The sequence below is a fragment of the Scyliorhinus canicula genome, chromosome 17 (assembly GCF_902713615.1).
Source record: "Scyliorhinus canicula chromosome 17, sScyCan1.1, whole genome shotgun sequence".
Classification (NCBI taxonomy): Eukaryota; Metazoa; Chordata; class Chondrichthyes; order Carcharhiniformes; family Scyliorhinidae; genus Scyliorhinus; species Scyliorhinus canicula.
Genome location: NC_052162.1, coordinates 17,758,224 through 17,779,215, shown reverse-complemented (window position 1 = coordinate 17,779,215; position 20,992 = coordinate 17,758,224). Strand labels below are relative to the sequence as shown.

Sequence of the window (20,992 nt, the reverse complement as noted above, 5' to 3'; positions counted from 1 at the left end):
CACGCAAACCAGCCTCCCATCCACTGACTCTATCTATAATTCCCGCTGCCTCAGGAAGGCAGCCAGCATAATTAAGGACCCCACCCATCCCGGACATACTCTCTTCCACCTCCTTCCGTCAGGAAAAAGATACCAAAGTTTGGGGTCACGTACCAACCCACTCAAGAACAGCTTCTTCCCTACTGCCATCAGACTTTTGAATGGACCTACCTCGTATTAAGTTGATCTTTTCTCTACACCTTGCTATAACTGTAACATTATATTCTGCAGTCTCCCCTTCCTTCCTTATGTATGGTATGCATTGTTTGTACAGCATGCAATACTTTTCACTGTATATTAATAGATGTGACAATAATAAATCAAATCAAAATCAAATCAAAGGGGGCATTCTGAAAGCCGGTCGCGGCCGGCATTTGTAAAAGCCGGTTGCAGCCATTGGGCACTTCTTCCTGCAATCAGGAACGCCACGACCGATGGTCCCACGACCCTCCCAACACCCACCCACGACTCCCCCATGGGTTGCGACCCTGACTTTGAAAATGACTCCACTAGCATGTGGCACTGGGAGTAATCCTGAGATTACTGTCTTTGAGATCCTGCTTTTTTATGTATTTCCTAGCTCCGTCTATCCTGCTCGCAGAACCTCATCCCGCTTTTTACCTATGTTGTTGTTACCAATATGGACCATGACTTCTGGCTGTTCACCCTTCAGAATGTCCTGCAGCCACGCTGTGACCTCCTTGACCCTGGCACCAGGGAGGCAACATACCATTTTGGTGTCACGGCTGTGGGCACAGAATCATCTGTCTGTTCCCCTTACATTAGAATCCTCTATCATTCTTGTTCTCCCCTCCCTGTGCAGCTGAGCAATTTGTAATGCCACACACCTGGTCCTAGCTGCACTCCTCTGAGTATCCAAAACAGAACATCTGTCAGAGAGGGAGATGGACCCATGGGATTCCTGCACTACCTGCACAGTGCTTTTGCTCTTTCTGGTGGTCACCCATTACTTTTCTTTTTAAAAAATAAATTTAGAGTACCCAATTCTTTTTTTTCCAATTAAGGGGTAATTTAGAGTGGCCAATCCACCAACTCTTTTGGGTTGTAGGGGTGAAACCCACGAAAACATGGGGAGAATGTGTAAACTTCACAAGGATAGTGACCCAGAGCCAGGATCGAACCTGGGACCTTGGCGCCGTGAGACAGCTGTGCTAACCACTGCACCACTGTGCTGCCCTTCCCCATTACTTTTCTACCTGTGCACTCTTTACCTGCGGTGTGACCACCTCACTGTCCATGCTATCCACGAAGATCTCATTCTTGTCGATGCTCCACACTGATTTCAGTCACAGTTGGAATTTCAAAATGTGGATTTCGAGTAGCTGCAGTGGAGACATCTAAATGTTCCTGGCTTCCCACATTGAACAGGAGGAGCATTCCTTTTACTTCCTCTAATTTAGAGAATATTAAGGACTGTGGAAATACTCACCAGGTCCTACTTACCAAGGCCGCCACTGCTCTTCTTCCTCTGGAAATGTAGAAAATGAAAGGAACACTTTGCTCCTTCCTCACCAAATTCTCTCAGATCTTTGAAAGTGACAACACAAGTGGACCAGGTAGTCAAGAAAGCAAACGGAATGCTTGCCTGTATTGGACGGGACATTTATGAAAACTGCCAAGTCATGCTACAGTTGTATAGAACCTTGCTAAAGCCGCACTTGGAATATTGCGCACAGTTTGAATACAGCCAAAGACAGTACTCCAGATTTGTGGATAGGGTGCCAATCAAGCAGGCTGCTTGATCCTGGATGGTTTCAAGCACCTGGAGTGTTGTTGGAGCTGCATTCATCCAGGCAAGTGGAGAGTATTCCATTACACTCCTAACTTGTGCCTTGTAAACGGTGGACAGGGAGTCAGGAGGTGAGTTACTCTTTGCAGGGTTCTGAGCCTACCTATTTGTTGGAAAGGTATCTGGTTTTGGTGGTACTTATTTTGGCATCTCTTCAGTTTGATGTGTCCTAAAATAAGCACTTCTGATAATGATTATTGTTTAGCTCCTGTGGCTCAGCCTGCTGTATCACCCTTTAGCCCCTCAAAACAAAGTCTCACTCCAGAGGCAAAAATGGTAGGCTGGCAGGACTGAGACCATGCTACACTGTCAGAGGAGCCGCCCTCAGATCTTTAATTCTCCATCTTCCTGGATGAATGCAGCTCCAACAACACTCAAGCAGCTTGCCACCACTGAGGACGAAGCAGCCTGCTTGATTTTCCCCCTTTCCACCACCTTCAACATTCAATCCCTCCACCATTGACACACAGCGGCAGCAGTTAGTGCCATCGACAAGATAAAAGGCAGCAATTCACCTCCAACAGCACCTTCCAAACCCATTGCCATCACCATGTGGAAGGAGAAGTGAAGCAGATGTGAACATCACCACCTGCATCCCCCCCCCCCCCCATCCTGACCTGGGTCAAAATCCTGGAACCCCCCTCCCTAACAGCACTGTGGGTGTACCTACACCACATGGGCTGGCAGCGGTTGAAGAAGGCAGCTCACCATCGTCTTTTCAAGGGCAATTAGGGATGGGCAATAAATGCTGACCTGGCCATAAGAATAAGAAACACTATTTGACTTTATTCTGGGGCGGAGTTTAAGGTATTTAAGAGACTCGGGGGATTGCAAAACATTCTCAATCACTGTTGAGTTAAAAAAAAACCCACACACAGGAACCTGCTGCGGCAACCTTGGTAAGGATGAAGAAATTGGCAGGTCTGAGAGAAGGTTCCCAATCCTGCTCACAGTGCCTTTGCACTGCAGAGGAGCAGGAAGAGGAGACACTGCGCTTGCTCAGTCCGTGTGCAGTTACAACCCTGACCCTGGGGGGCTGGCTGGCTGGCTGGGGATTTCCTGGTCATTTCTTCTGCCTGTTGCAATCAGCTGGGGAGGTGCTGTTTTATTTGCAGGAGGCCGGTACGAGTTGGTCGCTGAATGTTCGCTTGAGGAACTACAAATGGAGAGAGAATGAAATCCGGCTGTCAGCAGACACAGCCAGTGGCGCTGACCCGGACTGTGGTTCTGTGCAGCGACTGAATCTTTTTTTTTAACCGCTGCACCCCCCCTCCTCCTCCCCCCCTTTGTTGGTTAAAAAAATATATTATTTCTGCAGGCGGTCGCTGGATGCCAGACAATGTGAACAACATCGGGCGTCCGAAGTATGAATGGATTTCTGTGCAAAGGACAGTGAACAAGGGGAGTTATGCTCCTGTATGTGAGTGTCAGGCCTTTATTAAACCTCAGGCAAGTTGCACAGACTTTGCTATAATACGGTAACATGGTGCGTTCACTGATCCGGGTCAGGGCGTTTGGTGTAGGCAACTGTGTCAGCACACTTGCTTAGAAAAGGCAATCTTGTGGAAAGGGTCCTACCAGAGTGGTGGGTTGGGGTTTGGGGGGGGGAGGAGTGGGGTTGCGTGCCCCTGGGTTGGGGGAAAGGCTACGATGCGTGTGGGGCAAGACAGTGGGTCAAGAGGATACAGTATTGACCCGAATAGTCTGCCAACTCCAGTTGCACACTTGAATAATGCCCATTTCGAGGCAAGTCAGCTCCCACGGAAGGATATCCCAGTTAGAAGTCAAAAATCAGGGTCAGGAAAATAAAGAGAAACCTGTTGTTGCGTGACTGTTGTGCATTTTACAATCTGCAGAGCTGTGAAACTGTGTAATTATATTCACTCGTGTTATTTCTGGTATCGTGTAAATTGAAGCCACATTATAATCCAAATAATTATTATTGTCAAGACTGGGGAAGTGTGATCAGGCAAAGTAATTGCTGGGAAGCGGTAGAGTTTTGGGGCTGAGTTCACTCAAAGTCGCTTATTGTCACGGCTTCAAAGACAGCTGTTATGTGTGGTGTAGGGCGAGTTTTTAAAAGCAACATACCTGGCACTGATTTCGAGGTTGCTGTTACACTGGTAGTTTCAAATGGTGCAAAGGTTAAGCAACCATCGAAGAACAAGAGGTAATTATTCATGAATTCCAATCCAGTTGGAGATGGTTACAGCTGGAGTTAGCATTGACACTGGTTCAATGTCACAAATGGCTTCCCCTCTGTACTGTCATTTCCAGGTTGTTGGTGCCTCTACTTTGCGTCCCTGAGAACATTGCAGAAAGTTAAATATTCGTATCAGCAATCGAGTTCAATTGTTATGGGAAATGGATGTGTTACCGATGGAGCCACCGTCAGACAATAGGGTTACTTTGCATTTATTGAATTTAACTTTAAAAAAATGATATATCACTTTTTTTGTACATGGCAATGCCAAATTACTTTTCTCTTAAAATAAGCTTAAATTGGGATATCAATTTTCAGATTTAATTCCCCAAAACTTTGAAATAAAAGTGGCGATAAATTTTTAAAAATCCAGATTGTTTAAAACCACAGTGGAGATATCGATGTCCTGCTTGTGAATGGAAGGATTCAGTCATCTATCAATCCAAGGGAAGTTTATCAAATTTTATTGCCATGCAATATTTACAAAGCACAGGTTATGGATTTATCTCAAATATTTTCAAAAGTATTGTTCCCGAATCTGTTGTACAAATTTTGGATAGGTTTCATATTTTCCAAAGTGTTACAAATGAGCGTGACATCCTGTTGTACATCCTGTTGTACATTCTGTGATTTTGATAACTTGTTTCCTTACAGGAGATAACTTGTTAGTAACTTATTGTGATATCTGGGAATGCCAGATTTTCTGATTTGCTCCTATTGCGATGGTGTTCTCACTTCTGAATTTTCATCTACATTGTTGCAGTATGCACCTCTCTCCCGAGATAGTTCACAGATATATTTTAAAGTGGACAAAAGAATATTTATTCATTCAATGGCAAAGCCAGCATTTATTGCCCATGTCCAATTGCCATTGAGAATGTGGTGGTGACCACCTCTTGACAATTGAGTGCTTTGCCTGGCTGTTTCAGAGGGTATTTAAGAGCCAAACATATTGGACCAAATTATATGAGACACTGGAATCCCCCAATCCACAACCCCCACACCCACTAAAGGTCAGACGGGCCCCCACTGAGGGCAACACCAGATCCCCCTCATCTATTTAACAGCTGGCCCTCAATAGATTTGAGAGCCTCCAGCCAATCTGAGGCTGGCAGCCTTCCAGAATTTTGGAATAAAGATGTTGGTGTTAGTTTGAGGTTTGGGGGTTGGGTTTGGGGATTGGATTGGGGGTTGGGGTTTGGGGGTTGGATTGGGGTTTGGGGGTTGGATTGGAGTTTGGCGGTTGGATTGGGGGTTTTGGATTGGGGTTTGGGGGTTGGTTTGGTGGTTGGTGGTTGGATAGAGGGTTGGATTGGGGTTTGGGAGTTGGTTTGGGGGTTGATTTTGGGTTTCGAGGTTGGATTGGGTTTGGGGGTTGGATTGGGGGTTGGATTGGGGTTGGGGGGTTGGATTGGGGTTTGGGGGTTGAATTGGGGGTTGGGGATTGGGTTTGGGGGTTGGGTTGGGGGTTGATTTTGGGTTTCGGGGTTGGAGTTGGTTTGGGGGTTGGATTGGGGATTGGGGGTTGAATTGGGGTTGGATTGGGGTTGGGGGTTGGATTGGGTTTGGGGGTTGGGGTTTGGCGGTTGGATTGGGAGTTGGGGTTTGGATTGGGGGTTGAGGTTTGGATTGGTGGTTGGGGGTCGGGTTTGGGGGTTGGATTGGGGTTTGGGGGTTGGATTGGGGTTTTGGGGTTGGTTTGGGGGTTGGATTGGGGGTTGGTTTGGGGGATTGGGAGTTTGGGGGTTGGATTGTGGTTTGGGGGTTGGTTTGGGGGTTGGGGGTTGGATTGTGGTTTGGGGGTTTGGATTGGGGGTCGGGTCTGGGGGTTGGGTTTGGGGGTTGGATTGTGGTTTGGGGGTTTGGATTGGGGGTTGGGTTTGGGGGTTGGGTTGGGGGTTTGGATTGGGGGTTGGTTTGGGGGTTGGGGGTTGGGTTGGGGGTTGGATTTGGGGGTTGGGAGTTGGGTTTGGGGTTGGGTTGGGGTTGGTTTGGGAGTTGGGTTTGGGGGTTGGGTTTGGGGTTGGGGGTTAGGTTTGGGGGTTGGATTGGGGTTTGGGGGCTGGATTGGGGGTTGGGATTTGGATTGGTGTTTAGGACACTTGTTTGCTGCCAATTTGCAGACTGGGCGAGGAAGTTTGGGGAAAGTGGGATTTGTGAAGTCATGGAAGGAGGGTGACATGAGGGCATGTAAATCCCTGGTGGAACACTCTTTTGGAGCTTTGGGGGCTCCGCAAGGATGGGCTGTCCCTGCCTCCCACAAGCCCTTACAGGGAAGCCTGTGGGACTGGATGCTTGGCCTCCCGCACCAGAGATGACAGCAGGATGAGGCCTTAAGTGTGAAATAACTGCCCATTCAAGTGCATCAATTGACTCACTGGTGGACAGGTCACACATTGCCACCCCCATCGCTGGTATAATTGTAGTGGAGGCAGGGGTGAGTAGATGGTGGGCTGTCCGCCTGCTGGAGTTAACTAGCCCCCATCAGTAGGGGGAGCGTAATATCCAGACCATTGCACTGGGGCTGTGAGGGCAACAGCGTCCCTTCCATGAAGGACTTTCATGACTCCGATGTATTTTTAATGAGATTCTAATTATTTCATGGTCACCGTAGCTTTTCATTTGAGATTGATTTAATTATCAGAACTTGAATTCCCCAGCTGAAAAGGGATTTGAACTACTGTCTCGGGTTCATTAGTCCAGGCCTCTGGACTACTGACCGCAATTCTACCAATGGCAGCAGTGAAATGTTAAATGACCTGGAGTGTTTGGGACCCTAAAGCATTCTGGAATATCTGATGGATTTGGGAAATTTCACACTTTGAGCATTTGACTGATTCTTCACCCACTAGATGACTTCCTCAGATGGAAGGGTCTGGAATCCAGGAATAAAAATGTATTTTCTGTGAGGCAGCTCAGCATAATGTTTGTTAAACCGATTCAATGCACTAGATATTAATCGCCTTAAATACCTTAGGTGGGTTCAGCTACAAGACAGTGGAGGAGAACACAGTTTTGAGAGCAAAATACTGCAGATTCTGAAAATCTGAAAGGAAAAAAAAAGCAAATGCGAGAAACGCTGAGCTGGCCCGACAGCATCTGCAAGAAAGAAGCAGAGTTAATATGCCAGATTAATGGTGAATGGTCAGATAGCAATTACATGTAGTTCTATCAATTTAGATATCACTCATGAATCACTTACTATCAACATCCTTGGGGCCTCCATTGACCAGAAACTGAACTGGACCAGCTATATATATATATATATATACATGGCCAAGCTAAATTCCCCTTTAATTGGAAAATGAATTGGGTACTCTACATTTATAGAGTGGCTAGGGTGGTGCAGTGGTTAGCACTGATCCCTCATGGCGCCAAGGACCTGGGTTCGATCCCGGCTCTGGGTCACTGTCCGTGTGGAGTTTGCACATTCTCCCCGTGTCTGCGTGGGTTTCGCTCCCACAACCCAAAAATGTGCAGAGTAGGTGGATTGGCCGTGCTAAATTGCCCCTTAATTGGAAAAAATAATTGGGTAATCTAAATTTATTTTTTTTAAAAAGCTCAACACCAGGTCGCACCCCCACAACCCAAAAATATGTGCAGGTAGGTAAATGGACCACGTTAAATTGCCCCTTAATTGGAAAAAGAAATAATTAGGAACTCTAAATTTATTTTGACACCATCCAGGAAAAAGCAGCCCATTTGATTGGCACCCCTTCTACAAATATTCACTCGTTCCACCGACGTACAGTGGCAGCCGTGTGTACCATCTACCAACAGTCCTTCGGCAGCATCCTCCAAACCTACGACTACAAGCGTCTAGAAGGACGAAAGCAGCAGATACTTTGGGAACATGACCACCTGGAGGTTTCCCCTCCAACCCTCTCATCATCCTGACTTGGAACTACATCACCATTCCTTCACAGTTAGAATCTTGGAACTGCCTCCCTACCAGCTCCGTGTGTGTACCTACACCCCAGGGAATGCAGTGGTTCAAAGGCAGATCACCACCACCTTCTCAAGGGTAACTAGGGACTGGCAATAAATGCTGACCTAACCAGCAATGCCCTCGTCCCGTAACTTAATTTTTAAAAATTGTGTTTTACATTAGGGAGACCAAATGTATTCTGGGTGATGGTTTTACAGAATACCCAATTCAGTCCGCAAGCATTACCCTAATCTTCTTGTCACTTGGAATTTTAATTCTCTACCTTGTTCTACTCTGACCTTTCTACCCTTGGCCTGCTACATTGTTCCACAAGCTTGAGGAGCAGCAACCCATCTTTCCATTAATCACTCTACTAGACTCAGCATTGTGTTCAAAGATTCCCTGCATCATGAAATATTTTCTGTCCTGCACTCCCCACCCCACCCCACCTTCTCCTTTGTTCTTTTTCCCACCGTCCACCTTGTGCTTGAAATCTAGAATATAAAAGCAGTCTGTACAAGCTTCTATAAGTATGTAAATGAGAAAAATGAATGAAGATAAATGTAGGTCCCTTTAATGTCTGAAATAGGGGTATTTATGATAGAGATCAAATAAATGACAGGGAGATGAAACAACTACTTTTGTTCTGTCTTCACGGAGGAAGGCACAATCTTCTCAGAAATGCTAGCGAATCAATGGTCTACTGAGAAGGAGGAATTGAAGGGAAGCAGTATTACTAAAAAAAAATAGTGCTGGAGAAGTTAATGGGACTGAAATCTGCTAAATCCCCAGGGTCTGATACTCTATATCCCAGGGACTGAAAGAGGTGGCCATGGAAATAGTGGATGCTTTGGTTGTCATCTTCCAAAATTCTGTAGATTCTGGAACAGCCCCGGCAGATTGGATGGTGGCAACTGTAATCCCGCTATTCAAAAAAGGAGGGAGGGAGAACACAGGGAATTACAGACTGGTTTGCCTCACATCAGTAGTAGGGAAAATGCGAGGGACTATTATAATGGATGAGATAACAGGGCAGTTAGAGAATGTCAACGGAATCCGACAAACTCAACAGTGATTTATGAATGGGTGGCACAGTGGCGCACTGCTGCCTCATGGCGCTAAGGACCAGGGTTCAATCCTGGCCTGTGGTCACAGTCCGTGTGGCGTTTGCACGTTCTCCCTGTGACTGCGTGGGTCTCACCCCCACAACCCAAAGATGTGCAGGCTGGGTGGATTGGCCACGTCAAATTGCCCTTAATTGGAAAAAAAGAATGGCCACTTTAAATTTAAAAAAAAAAAGAAAAAATAACAATGATTTATGAAAGGGACAATCATGTTTACAAACCTACTGGAGTTTTTGAGGATATGACCAGCAGAATTGTTTAGATAGAAACTGTAAATGTGGTGTATTTCAGAACGTTTTTGATAAAGTACCACATAAGAGGTTAGTGTGCAAAATTGAAGTGCATGGGATTGGGGATAATTGGCACGGATTGAGAATTAGTTTGCAGATAGGAAACAGGAAGTAGTAAAAATGGGTCTTCTCTGGAGTGGCAGGCAGTGACTAGTGGGATCCTGTAGAGATCTGTGCTTGGGCCCCAGTTAATCATAATATACATCAGTGATATGGATTCCAAGTTTGCTGAAGACGTGAAAATTGTTGGGAATGAGAGTTGTGAGGAGGATGTTAAGACGCGTCAAGATTTAGGCAGGTTGAGTGAGCGGGCAAATACATGGCAGGTGCAGTTGTGGGTTAGCACAGTGGTTAGCTCTGTGACTTCACAGCACCAGGGATTTGGGTTTGATTCCTGGCTTGGGTCACTGTCTGTGCGGAGTCTGCACGTTCTCCCCATGTCTGTGTGGGTTTCCTCCGGGTGCTCCGGTTTCCTCCCACGAGTCCCGAAAGACATGTTTGTTAGGTGAATTGGACATCCTGAATTCCCACTCTGTGTACCCAAACAGGTGTATTTTGGTGATTAGGGGATTTTCACAGTAACTTCACTGCAGTGTAATGTAAGCCTATTTGTGACACTAATAAAGATATTCTCTTATGTTAATGTGGATAATTGTGAAGTTATCCACTTTGGTATGGAAAACAAAATGGTGGAGTATTATTTAAATGCTGATAGATTGGGAAATGTTGATGTGCACAGGGAGCTGGGGGTTCTTGTAAACCAAGTCACTGAAAGCAAGCATGCTGTGCAGCAAGCAGTTAAGAAGGCAAATGGCATGTTGACCTTTGTTACTAGAGGAATGGAGTACAGAAGCAAGGGTGGCTTACAGCAGCTGTACATGGCCTTGGTGAGTATTGTGTGCAGTTTTGGTCTCCTTGCTTAAGAGGGAATATACTTACCATAGAGGGAGTGCAGCGAAGGTGCACCAAATTAATTCCTGCAATGGCAGGATTGTCCAGAGAGGAGCGATAGGGTCAGTGAGGCCTGTATTCACTGGAGTTTAGAAGAATGAGAGGGTATCTAATTTAAATGTATAACATTCTGACGGGGCTGGACAAACTGGATATAGAGATGTTTCCTCTGGCTGGGGGTTCTGAAACCAGCGGCCAAAGTCTCAGGATACAGGTAGGAGGCCATTTAGGATTGAGATGAAGAGGAATTTATTCACTCAGATGTTGGTGAACTTGTGGAATTCTCTACCACAGAAGGCTGCGGAGGCCAAGTCATTGTATATATTTAAGAAGGAAATGGATAGATTTTCAGACTCTAAAGCTGTCAAGAGGTATGAAAATGAAAATCGCTTATTGTCACGAGTAGGCTTCAATGAAGTTACTGTGAAAAGCCCCTAGTTGCCACATTCCGGCGCCTGTCCGGGGAGGCTGGTACGGGAATGGGGCTGGGCTGGTATGGGGAGAACACAGGAGTATGGCATTGAGATAGAGGATCATTCATGGTTATATTTTCTCTGTTTCTAAATTTTCATAGTTCTGATGGAAGTTTGCAGACCTGAAACATTAAGGGTGGGATTGTCTGCACTACTCGTGTGCTGAGCGCCTGGGACTTCTGCTCCCGCCATTGTCAATTGGGTTTCCCGTTGATGCACCTCTTGCTGCCAGGAAACCGACGGCAGGGTGCACCATCGGCGAGACCGGAAGATCCGTCAGCGTGAATATCTGCGTTGGGGGGGGGGGGGGGGGGGGGCACCAGATAACATTTCAAAATAACAATCTTGGCTGTTATTTCTTTTGTTTTGTTAGTCCATAAGGTCAATGACAGAGACTTGACTGCTGCACCAACATAGAACAGCTAAGTTAGTAGAGCTTGTGTATCATACCTGGGACTCCTGACCAATAAGACTTGCACTAACTTTGTTCTGCTGAGAGAAACATTCTAAAATAGCCAGCAATATTCTTATATATGTTAACAAATGTTGAGCGGTTTAATTGGTAATGTTTTTGTAGATAAACTTGCGTTGCAATGAGAATTGTAGGGTCCTTATTACATAGAATATACAGAACTGAAACAGGGTGTTCCGTCCACCATTTCTATGTTGGTGTTTGAGCGCCATTTGAGCCCCTCTCACCTTTTTCATTGAATGTCATCAAATGTATCCTTCGATTCCTCTCTCTCCTGTTCTTTTCTAGCTTCCCCTTGAATTCTTTTCTGCTATTTGCCTCGACAACTCCATTTGGGAGCAAATTTCACATTCTAAACTTTGTCCTGAATTCCTTAATAAGTTATTTATGTGCTTGTTTCTTTTTTTTTAAAGTGTTGCATTGTTACAAGCGAGATTAAATTGAGAGAAGGTTGAATATCTGGATTAGTATCTAAAGGTCCCATTTAGACAGATGGTGCAGTTATTTAGTACACTACATCGTGAAATGCTGAGCTGTCAGTTCCTAACTGAGATTCCTCTGACACTTTGTTTCAAGCATTAGCTGAGGTCATTGAGGGAAACCATGAGACATAGGAGCAGAAGTAGGCCATTCGGCCCATCGGGTCTGCTCTGCCATTCAATGAGAATCATGACTGATTAGATACCGTCCTCAACTCCACTTTCCCGCCTTATTCCCATAGCCCTCGATACCCGTACTGATTTGTCTCAGCTTTGAACATTCTTCACGACCCAGCCTCTACAGCTCTCTGTGGTAAAGAACTCCACAGATTCACTACCCTCTGAGAGAAGAAATTCCTCCTCATCTCTGTTTCAAATGGGCAACAGCTTACTCTAAGATGATGCCCTCTGGTCCTAGACTCTCCCACAAGGGGAAACAACCTCTCCGAATCTACCCTTATTATGACTCCCTGGGTGGGTGTGCAGTCAATTCCAGCTCCACTTGGCCAAAGAGTCGCAACACAATTGAATTAACCAATAATTCTTAGAAAAATACCTCAAGTCTTTTGACCTTGGCTGCCCAATAATCACAGTCACCAGGTTTGTAAATTTAAACACTATTACTTTCTATTTATAACAAGAACTATAATGAAACATAGAGCAAACGCAATTAACTATTATCTAATTCCTAAGCCACTCATCTTTTTTCTTTAAACTTCTTTTTAGACTACTCAATTATTTGTTTTCCAATTAAGGGACAATTTAGCATGACCAATCCATCTACCCTACACATCTTTGGGTTATGGGGGTGAAGCCCACGCAGACACGGGGGAGAATGTGCAAACTCCACACGGACAGTGAACCAGGGCCAGGATTGAACCCGGATCCTCGCGCCTGTGCTAATCACTGCACCACCGTGCCGCCCCCAAAACCCTCATTTTAACTTGCCCCAACCATATATATATATATAAACACACACACACTGGTTTAGCTCACTGGGCTAAATCGCTGGCTTTTAAAGCAGACCCAGCAGGCCAGCAGCACGGTTCAATTCCCGTATCAGCCTCCCCAGACAGGCGCCGGAATGTGGCGACTAGGGGCTTTTCACAGTAACTTAATTGAAGCCTACTCGTGACCAGAAGCGATTTTCATTTCATTTCATACACGTCAGACAAAGACAGAGGGGAGGGGAGGAGAGGAGTGAAAATCATAGGTAAAAGGAAAAAGAGACTTTGATTCAGATGGTTGCCTTTAAGCACCTTTTCTTCTCTTCACACTTTGCTTTCAATTTGAGGTTTTCACTGTAGATTCATTCAGGTTTCTGTAGGTTCAAATTACATCCACTCAAAGCCTTTTTGGAGAGAGAGAGAGAGGGAGAAGCAGGTCCTTTTCTCTGTGTGACCCGGTCATTCCTTAGGCCTCTAGAAATCATCCCACTCCGGCAGGATCCAATCACCACCAGGCAGAATTCTGCCTTTTGGCCAATTCCTTGATGACCAGCTAATTAATTGAACTGAGTCCAACCCCATTGCTTGCTGCTGAGAAGTCTGCGTTTTGCTATCCAAAGCTAGCAGCACCATAAACTATGTTGCAGCTTCTTCAAATCCTCCTTTCTGCTGCTTGACTTAAAGACACACGTCTATTAAGCATCCATGGATCAAAAATGATAATGGCAAAAATAAAGAAAGGGGCAATAAGAGATCATTGGATCACAAACACATATCCATCCATCCTTCCCCATTATACAAATTCCTTTCCCAGTCTCTACATTGGTAACTGGTCAGCCCTTAAACACGTGACAATGAATCCGCAATCACATTTTCCTTTCCGGGAACGAGTAGAATTTTAATATTGAACTGTTGTAATAATAAACGGCAATGGAATAATCTTGCGTTCCGGGTTTTAAATTTCTCTATAAATGCAAATGAATTATGGTATAAACTAAGCTTTGTTTATTGTCATGTCAGACATATACTTCAAAGTGCTGAAGGGCTAGTAGTACTCCCCCTACCCACCGGGCACTGGCATCTGTGACCATGTTAATGGTCTGCATGGGTCTGGGAGGCCAGCACCGGTTCACCCACTAACATGGCCTGCAATTTCCTTAACTCTACTTGGTGTTCTGTGGACCACAATGTTTCTGTTTCTTTTCACACCATATCCAACATGCACTGTATTTCAGTCTCTAACTGAGCCAGTCTCTGTGGCTTTAGTTGAGACAGATGTGGCTTTATTGGTTCAGAGTTTCTTATGTCTACTATGACTAGTTATTGGAGTTGTCCCCTAGTGTTTTCCTGCAACTCTGTCTGTATTCTTTCAGTATCTTTATTAGCTCTTCTCTCCGTTCTTCTGCTGCTGATAGGTTTGCAACTTTGGTTACTTTGCATAACTGATACCTTCAAACAGTGACTTCTTTTATCTCTTCTTCCAAGTCAAAGGCAATGTGCTTGCCGTTGTCAGGTTTCTGATCGCTCAATGAATGTTTATCCAAAGTTTGAGGAACATCTGCAGCCAAGCTACAAGCAGTATTATCATTGCTGAGGGAAATATTTGGTTCATTTTTAATAAATAAACACAGCTCTTATCTCGATTTAGTAATACAGACTTATACAAGTTGTGCTTTCCTGATTTCTATTTTCCTTCTTTACTTTCAGATATATCAAGGTGAAGACTGTGGCTAGGAGCGTCCATGGTGGGTGTGTCGAATTGAATAGACATTGTTCCTTTTAAATGGTGGAAGCCTGTAACTACTTTCCACATCATTATCAGAATCCAAGAATAGCACCTTATTAGTTCCATGGACTTTCTGTTTTTCGTTAACCAATGTGGTTGCAGAATCACGAGGTGGTTCTCCACCCACCTTCCCCATAAATTTTAAAAGGAATTTTTTGCAGATTTGCATCCTTTTTCCTTCAAGAGGCACTGTGGACCTTTAAAAAGATGTGGGTTAACCAGCTGTTTGCTTGGTGTCACTTCACAGTCTTCGCTCTCCCTGCCCTGACTAACTAATGCCGTGCTATCATGTATATTTTCCTTCAAAGCAGGCATGCTCTGGGAAGTATTTGCACCCGGATTGATTGTCAATGTGTTTACTGCACAAGGCTGTAACAAATTACATTTAGAAAAGTCCAGTTCACTTTCTTCTCCCAATTTGCTGTCTTCTTTCCTAGCTCTAGAAGAATTACTTGCTATTTGTTCAAGATCAGTTAGTGTCAGCTGTTTATCATTATTTCAGAATCAGAACCAAAATTAAATTCAGAACTCCTGTCTGATTCCTTATCCCTGTTATTACTATTAGATTCGGACTCCTCTTTCCTATGGTCACGTGTGGTCTTGGAATTCTCAGAATCCGATTCTCTGCTACTGCCATTTGATAATGTCTGTCAACATTTCTTTCTTTGAGCCATTTAATGCCCAAACAATTTTCCTAGTTCCCACATGCCCTACTGTTGGTAATTCATGTGTTAACTGTATTACTTGCCTCAGACTCTCTGTAATCATGGGTGGAGCTCCAACCTTCACTCCTGCCAAAAGTAAGTCTGCTCTATCCACTGGGAATTTCTTAACCACCCCGATGACTAATAGATGCGTCACTAAATCACATTCCAATTGTACCTTATTCAATGCAACAGGGATATAATCCCCACCAATCTCATTCACTACTACCTCCGTTTTCATTGAGCTCTCTGGCGGGAAAACCAAATCCTTCTCCAGTAAGAGAGTTTGAGTCACACCAATGTCCCTGAAGATAGTCATGGGTTTGGCTACATCAGTTGAGGAAAAGGGAGTGACCTTCCCCTGAGACACCAACCCAGCATATCTCTCACCTATTCCATTCCTCGTACCTACTCCTGCAGCAGCGTTTACCTCAGGTCTCCTAGATCCAGTTAGAGCTCCAGGCTGCCCTGTAGTATTCTCTAAATTTGTTCCCTTTTTATAATCCTCCTTATGAACCCCCACAAGTCCCATGGACTTTCCTTGCAACTTCCAACATGCTGAATGCACGTGTCCCACTTTATTACAGTGGTAACACCTCAGCTTCCGAATCTCACTTTCACCCACTGTACCTCCCTTCCTGGTCTAAGACGGAAATCTCGCAGTATTCCCAGCTATCCATTTATTACCTTAGCTACCTGCCTTCCTTTCACTCTCCCATTTCCTATCCTTTTTATATATGGAAGTGAGGGAACAAAGGTTTAAATTTATGGATTAACTCATACTTGTCGGCCATAATTGCCTTGCAGTTTTCACCCTCTGCTCTTCAACATGGGTTCTTATTATAGAAGGTAGGAAATTCTTAAATTCCTCTAAGAAAGTGATCTCTCTCAGAGCCTCATAGGTAGTTGCAACTCCCAATGCTCGTACCCATCCATCAAAATTATTCTGCTTAACCCTTTTGAATTAGGCATACGTCTAGTGCGCGGTCAATTCCAGCCCCACGTGCCCAGAGTCACAACACAAGTGAATTATGCAATAATTCTTATAAAAATACTCAATGTCTTTGGCCCCTGGCTTACCAATAATTACAGTCACAAGGTTTGTAAATAAATACAATTACTGTTTATTTATAACAAGAACTATAATGCAATATGCAGCAAATACAACTGGTTAACTTGCCCCCATCATGTATATACACAAAAAATATATATATATACACACAATACAGACAAACACAGTGAAGTGGAAAGGGGTAAAAATCATAAATGAAAGGAAGGGAGTCATTGTTTCAGATGATGGTGTTGAGCACACTTTCACAGCAAGTTGGCAGATTAAAGTCTTTGGTTTACAGATTGTAATGATCTTCTCTTTAGGTTTATTCATTCAGGTCCTCTGTAGTTCAGAGATGTATTACTCACAGCTTATCTGGAGAGGCACCTTACTTCTGTTCAAACTTTGCTTTCAGTTTGTTATTTGTATTCAGGCATGTATGGTTTCAGGAATACAGCACCCACAAACTTTCTGGAGAAATATAGCAGGTTCCAGACTTTGCTTGCAAGAGCCCATAATGGTCCTCCTGTAAATAGATTCGTCCAGGCTCTCTGGCAGATCAGAAACACAGCCCACACAGCTTTTCTGGAAAAACCCGGAGAAGAGAGGATAGCAGGACCTTTCTCATCCCGTCAGAGAGTTGTACAGCAGAGAAAAGGCCCTTCGGCCCATCGAGTCTGCCCCAGCAATAAGTACCCTTAATGTCGCGCGAATCCCGCTTACCAGCACCTGTGCCATATCCTTGAATGTGAAGGTGTCTGAAGTGCTGATCCAAGAGCTCTTTACAGGTTGCGAGGTTTCCAGCCTCCATTACCTTCCCAGGCCGCGCGTTCCAGATTCTCACCACCCTCGTGAGTGAAATATCATGGGCAGCACGGTGGCGCAGTGGTTAGCATTGCTGCCTCACGGGGCCGAGGTCCCAGGTTCGATCCCGGCTCTGGATCACTGTCCGTGTGGAGTTTGCACATTCTCCCCGTGTTTGTGGGGGTACCCAAAAGATGTGCAGGCTAGGTGGATTGGCCACATTAACTTGGCCCTTAATTGGAAAAAATGAATTGGGTACTCTAAATTTATTTTTAAAAAAGAAGAAAAATCGTTTTCTCAAATCCTCTCGGAATCTCCTGCCCCTCACCCATGCCCCCCTGTGATTGACTCCTCAACTGCGCTGCTTCCTATTTACCCTGTCCAAACCCCTCATAATCATAGACACCTCAATCATATCCCCCACAGCCTTCTCTGCTCTTTAGAAAACAACCCAAGCCTATCCAGTCTCTCCTTATAGTTCAGATGCTCCATCCAGGTAACATCCTGGTGAATCTCCTCTGTACCCTCTCCAGGGCAATCACCTCCTTCCTATAGTGAGGTGAGCAGAACTGCACACAGTACTCCAGCTGTGGCCTAACCAACGTTCTGTACAGCTCCAACATAACCTCCTTGCTCTTATATTCTATGCCATGACTGATAAAGGCAAATATCCATATGCCTGCTTAACCACCCTATCCATCTGCTCTGCCACCTTCAGGGATCTGTGAACAAGTACTCCACAATCCAGCTGTTCCTCTGAACTTACTCGCGTCCTGCCATTCATTACATACTCCTTTCTCCTATTTCTCCTTCCTAAGTGCATCACCTCACGTTTATCAGGGTTAAAAACCATCTGCCACTGCTCTGCCCACCTGACTAACTAATCTGTATCTTTCTGTAAACTACTACCATCTTCTTCACTGTTGGCCACCTTACCAATTTTGGTGTCATCTGCAAACTTATCAAGAGGAAATTAATTCTCTCCTTCAGAATTTTCCCCAATAGTTTCCCTACCACTGACGTGTAATTTCCTCTTTTTATCTCTAATACCCTTCTTGAAAAGTGGAATAACATTAGCTGTTATCCAGTCCTCTGGCACTTCCCTTGGAGCTGCCAGGGTCAAACTGAAACCTTGGGACTCTGAAAAGCATCTCACTGGGATAGGATCCAATCACCATATATTACCGGGCAAAGCACAGCCTTTTGTGCCAACCCCATCTCTCTCGCTGGTACCGAAAAGTCTGCAACTCCTGCAACACCAGGGCAGCAGGGTAGCATGGTGGTTAGCATAAATGCTTCACAGCTCCAGGGTCCCAGGTTCGATTCCCGGCTGGGTCACTGTCTGTGTGGAGTCTGCACGTCCTCCCCCTGTGTGCGTGGATTTCCTCCGGGTGCTCCGGTTTCCTCCCACAGTCCAAAGATGTGCGGGTTAGGTGGATTGGCTATGCTAAATTGCCCGTAGTGTCCTAATAAAAGTAAGGTTAAGGGGGGGTTGTTGGGTTACGGGTATAGGGTGGATACGTGGGTTTGAGTAGGGTGATCATGGCTCGGCACAACATTGAGGGCCGAAGGGCCTGTTCTGTGCTGTACTGTTCTATGTTCTATGTTCTACCAGCAAGTGACCTCTCCTGTAACTTATAGATTCTTCTGCTTGAGTTAAAGATACAGGCTGCTTGCCTTAAAGCGACATGTCCAAATAATAACAGCAAAACAAAAGAAATAAGGGAATAAAGAGGAAGAACCCTTACACTTCTCTCAGCATCCTTGGCTGTATATTGTACGGTCCTGGTGTCTTATCAACTTTAATACAGACAGTCTATCCAATGCCACCTCCATATCAATTTTAAACCCTTTTAGTGCCCTAATTATCTCCTCTTTCACTGTTACCTGGGTGGCATCACCTTTCTTAGTAAATACAGATGCAAAGTATTAATTTAATATCTCAGCTATGTCTCCTGCCTCCATGCATAAATCCCCCTTTCGTTTCAAATTGATCCTATTCCTCCTTTTGTTATCCTTTTACTATTTAGATGCTTATAGAAGACTTTGGAATTCCTTTCTATGTTGGCTGTCAATCTCTTTTCATACTCTCTCTTTGCTTCTCATTTGCAGGGCAGCATGGTAGCATTGTGGATAGCACAATTGCTTCACAGCTCCAGGGTCCCAGGTTCGATTCTGGCTTGGGTCACTGTCTGTGCGGAGTCTGCACATCCTCCCCGTGTGTGCGTGGGTTTCCTCCGGGTGCTCCGGTTTCCTCCCACAGTCCAAAGATGTGCAGGTTAGGTGGATTGGCCATGATAAATTGCCCTTCGTGTCTAAAATTGCCCTTAGTGTTGGGTGGGGTTACTGGGTTATGGGGATAGGGTGGAAGTGTTGACCTTGGGGAGGGTGCACTTTCCAAGAGCTGGTGCAGACTCGATGGGCCGAATGGCCTCCTTCTGCACTGTAAATTCTATGATAACATTGTATATTCGGCCTGGTTTTCATCTGTATTTTTCTTCCTGACATCTGTCATAAGCACACATTTTCTTCTTCATAATCTCTTACTCTTGTCATCCAGGGGACTCTGGGTTTTTTAACGCTACCTTTCCCTTTGGGGTATGTACTCTTTCCATTCTGGGGAATATACCTTGACTTTGCCCAAATAATCATCTCCTTGAATGTAGGCTGTTGTTTGGCTACCACTTCTCCTGCCAACCTTTGACTCCAATTGATTTGACTCAGATCTGTTCTTACGCCAATGAAGTTGGCCTATTATACTGTTCTTTGTCCTTTTCCACAGCCAACCTAAACCTTATGACACAATGATCACTGCCCCCTAAATATTCTCCAAGACCCAAGAATCATACACACTGCTGCAGCAATGGGATAAGCATTTCACTTTTCTTTCCTCGCTCCAGCCATTCCTTTTGTCCAAAGCATGAACTTGGCGTTTGGTGTAAGTAATGTGCCGTGTGTTTCGACCCACTGGGGTCGATAAACAATAATTCTCGGGATGTGAATGTCATAGACAAGGCCAGATGTATTGCCCTCTTTATTTGCCTTGAGATGGTGTGGTGAGCTGTCTTCTTGAACCGCTGCAATCCATTCAAATTTCAGGAACCTTGGATAACGAGAGATATTGTAGGCCTCGTCAAAAAGAAAAAGGAGGCATTTGTCAGGGGTAGAAGGCTGGGAACAGACGAAGCCTGTGTGGAACATAAGGAAATAGGAAGGAACTTAAGCAAGGAGTCAGGAGGGCTAGAAGGGGTCATGAAAAGTCATTTGCAAATAGGGTTAAGGAAAATCCGAAGGATTTTTACACATATATAAAAAGCAAGAGGGTAGCCAGGGAAAGGGTTGGCCCACTGAAGGATAGGCAAGGGCGCCAGAGGAAATGGGCGAGGTACTAAATTAATACTTTGCATTAGTATTCACCAAAGAGAAGGAATTGGTGGATTTTGAGTCTGAAGAAGGGTGTGTAGATAGCCTGGGTCACATTGAGATCCAAAAAGACGAGGTGTTGGGCGTCTTGAAAAATATTAAGGTTGATAAGTCCCCAGGGCCTGATGGGATCTCCCCCAGAATACTGAAGGAGGCTAGAGAGGAAATCGCTGAGGCCTTGAACAAAAATCTTTGGATCCTCACTGTCTTCAGGTGATGTCCCGGAGGACTGGAGAATAGCCAATGTTGTTCCTTTGTTTAAGAAGGGTAGCAAGGATAATCCAGGGAACTACAGGCCGGTGAGCCTTACGTCAGTGGTAGGGAAATTACTGGAGAGAATTCTTCGAGACAGGATCTACTCCCATTTGGAAGCAAATGGACGTATTAGCATGAGGCAGCACGGTTTTGTGAACGGAAGGTCGGGTCTCACTAACTTGATAGAGTTTTTCGAAGAGGTCACAAAGATGATTGATGTAGGTAGGGCAGTGGATGATGTCTATATGGACTT

The 20,992-nt window shown here is 44.9% G+C and overlaps 1 protein-coding gene across 6 annotated transcripts in view; it reads left to right on the top strand.

The window, feature by feature from the left end:
• Window positions 1-20,992, top strand: part of LOC119951728 (A-kinase anchor protein 17B-like) — an 84,874-nt gene that overhangs the window by 27,955 nt on the left and 35,927 nt on the right. For 2 of the 6 annotated variants that reach the window (XM_038775031.1, XM_038775025.1), the window contains exons 1-2: window positions 2,871-3,269; window positions 14,424-14,461. The exons of 1 other annotated variant lie outside the window; for it this stretch is intronic. In XM_038775031.1, coding sequence (XP_038630959.1) covers window positions 3,220-3,269; window positions 14,424-14,461 — 88 coding nt within the window. In that variant the 5' untranslated portion in view covers window positions 2,871-3,219. Of the gene's footprint in view, window positions 1-2,870; window positions 3,299-14,423; window positions 14,462-20,992 lie in introns of those variants that run through there. 3 more of the 6 variants (XM_038775026.1, XM_038775029.1, XM_038775030.1) reach the window with 3 other exon arrangements.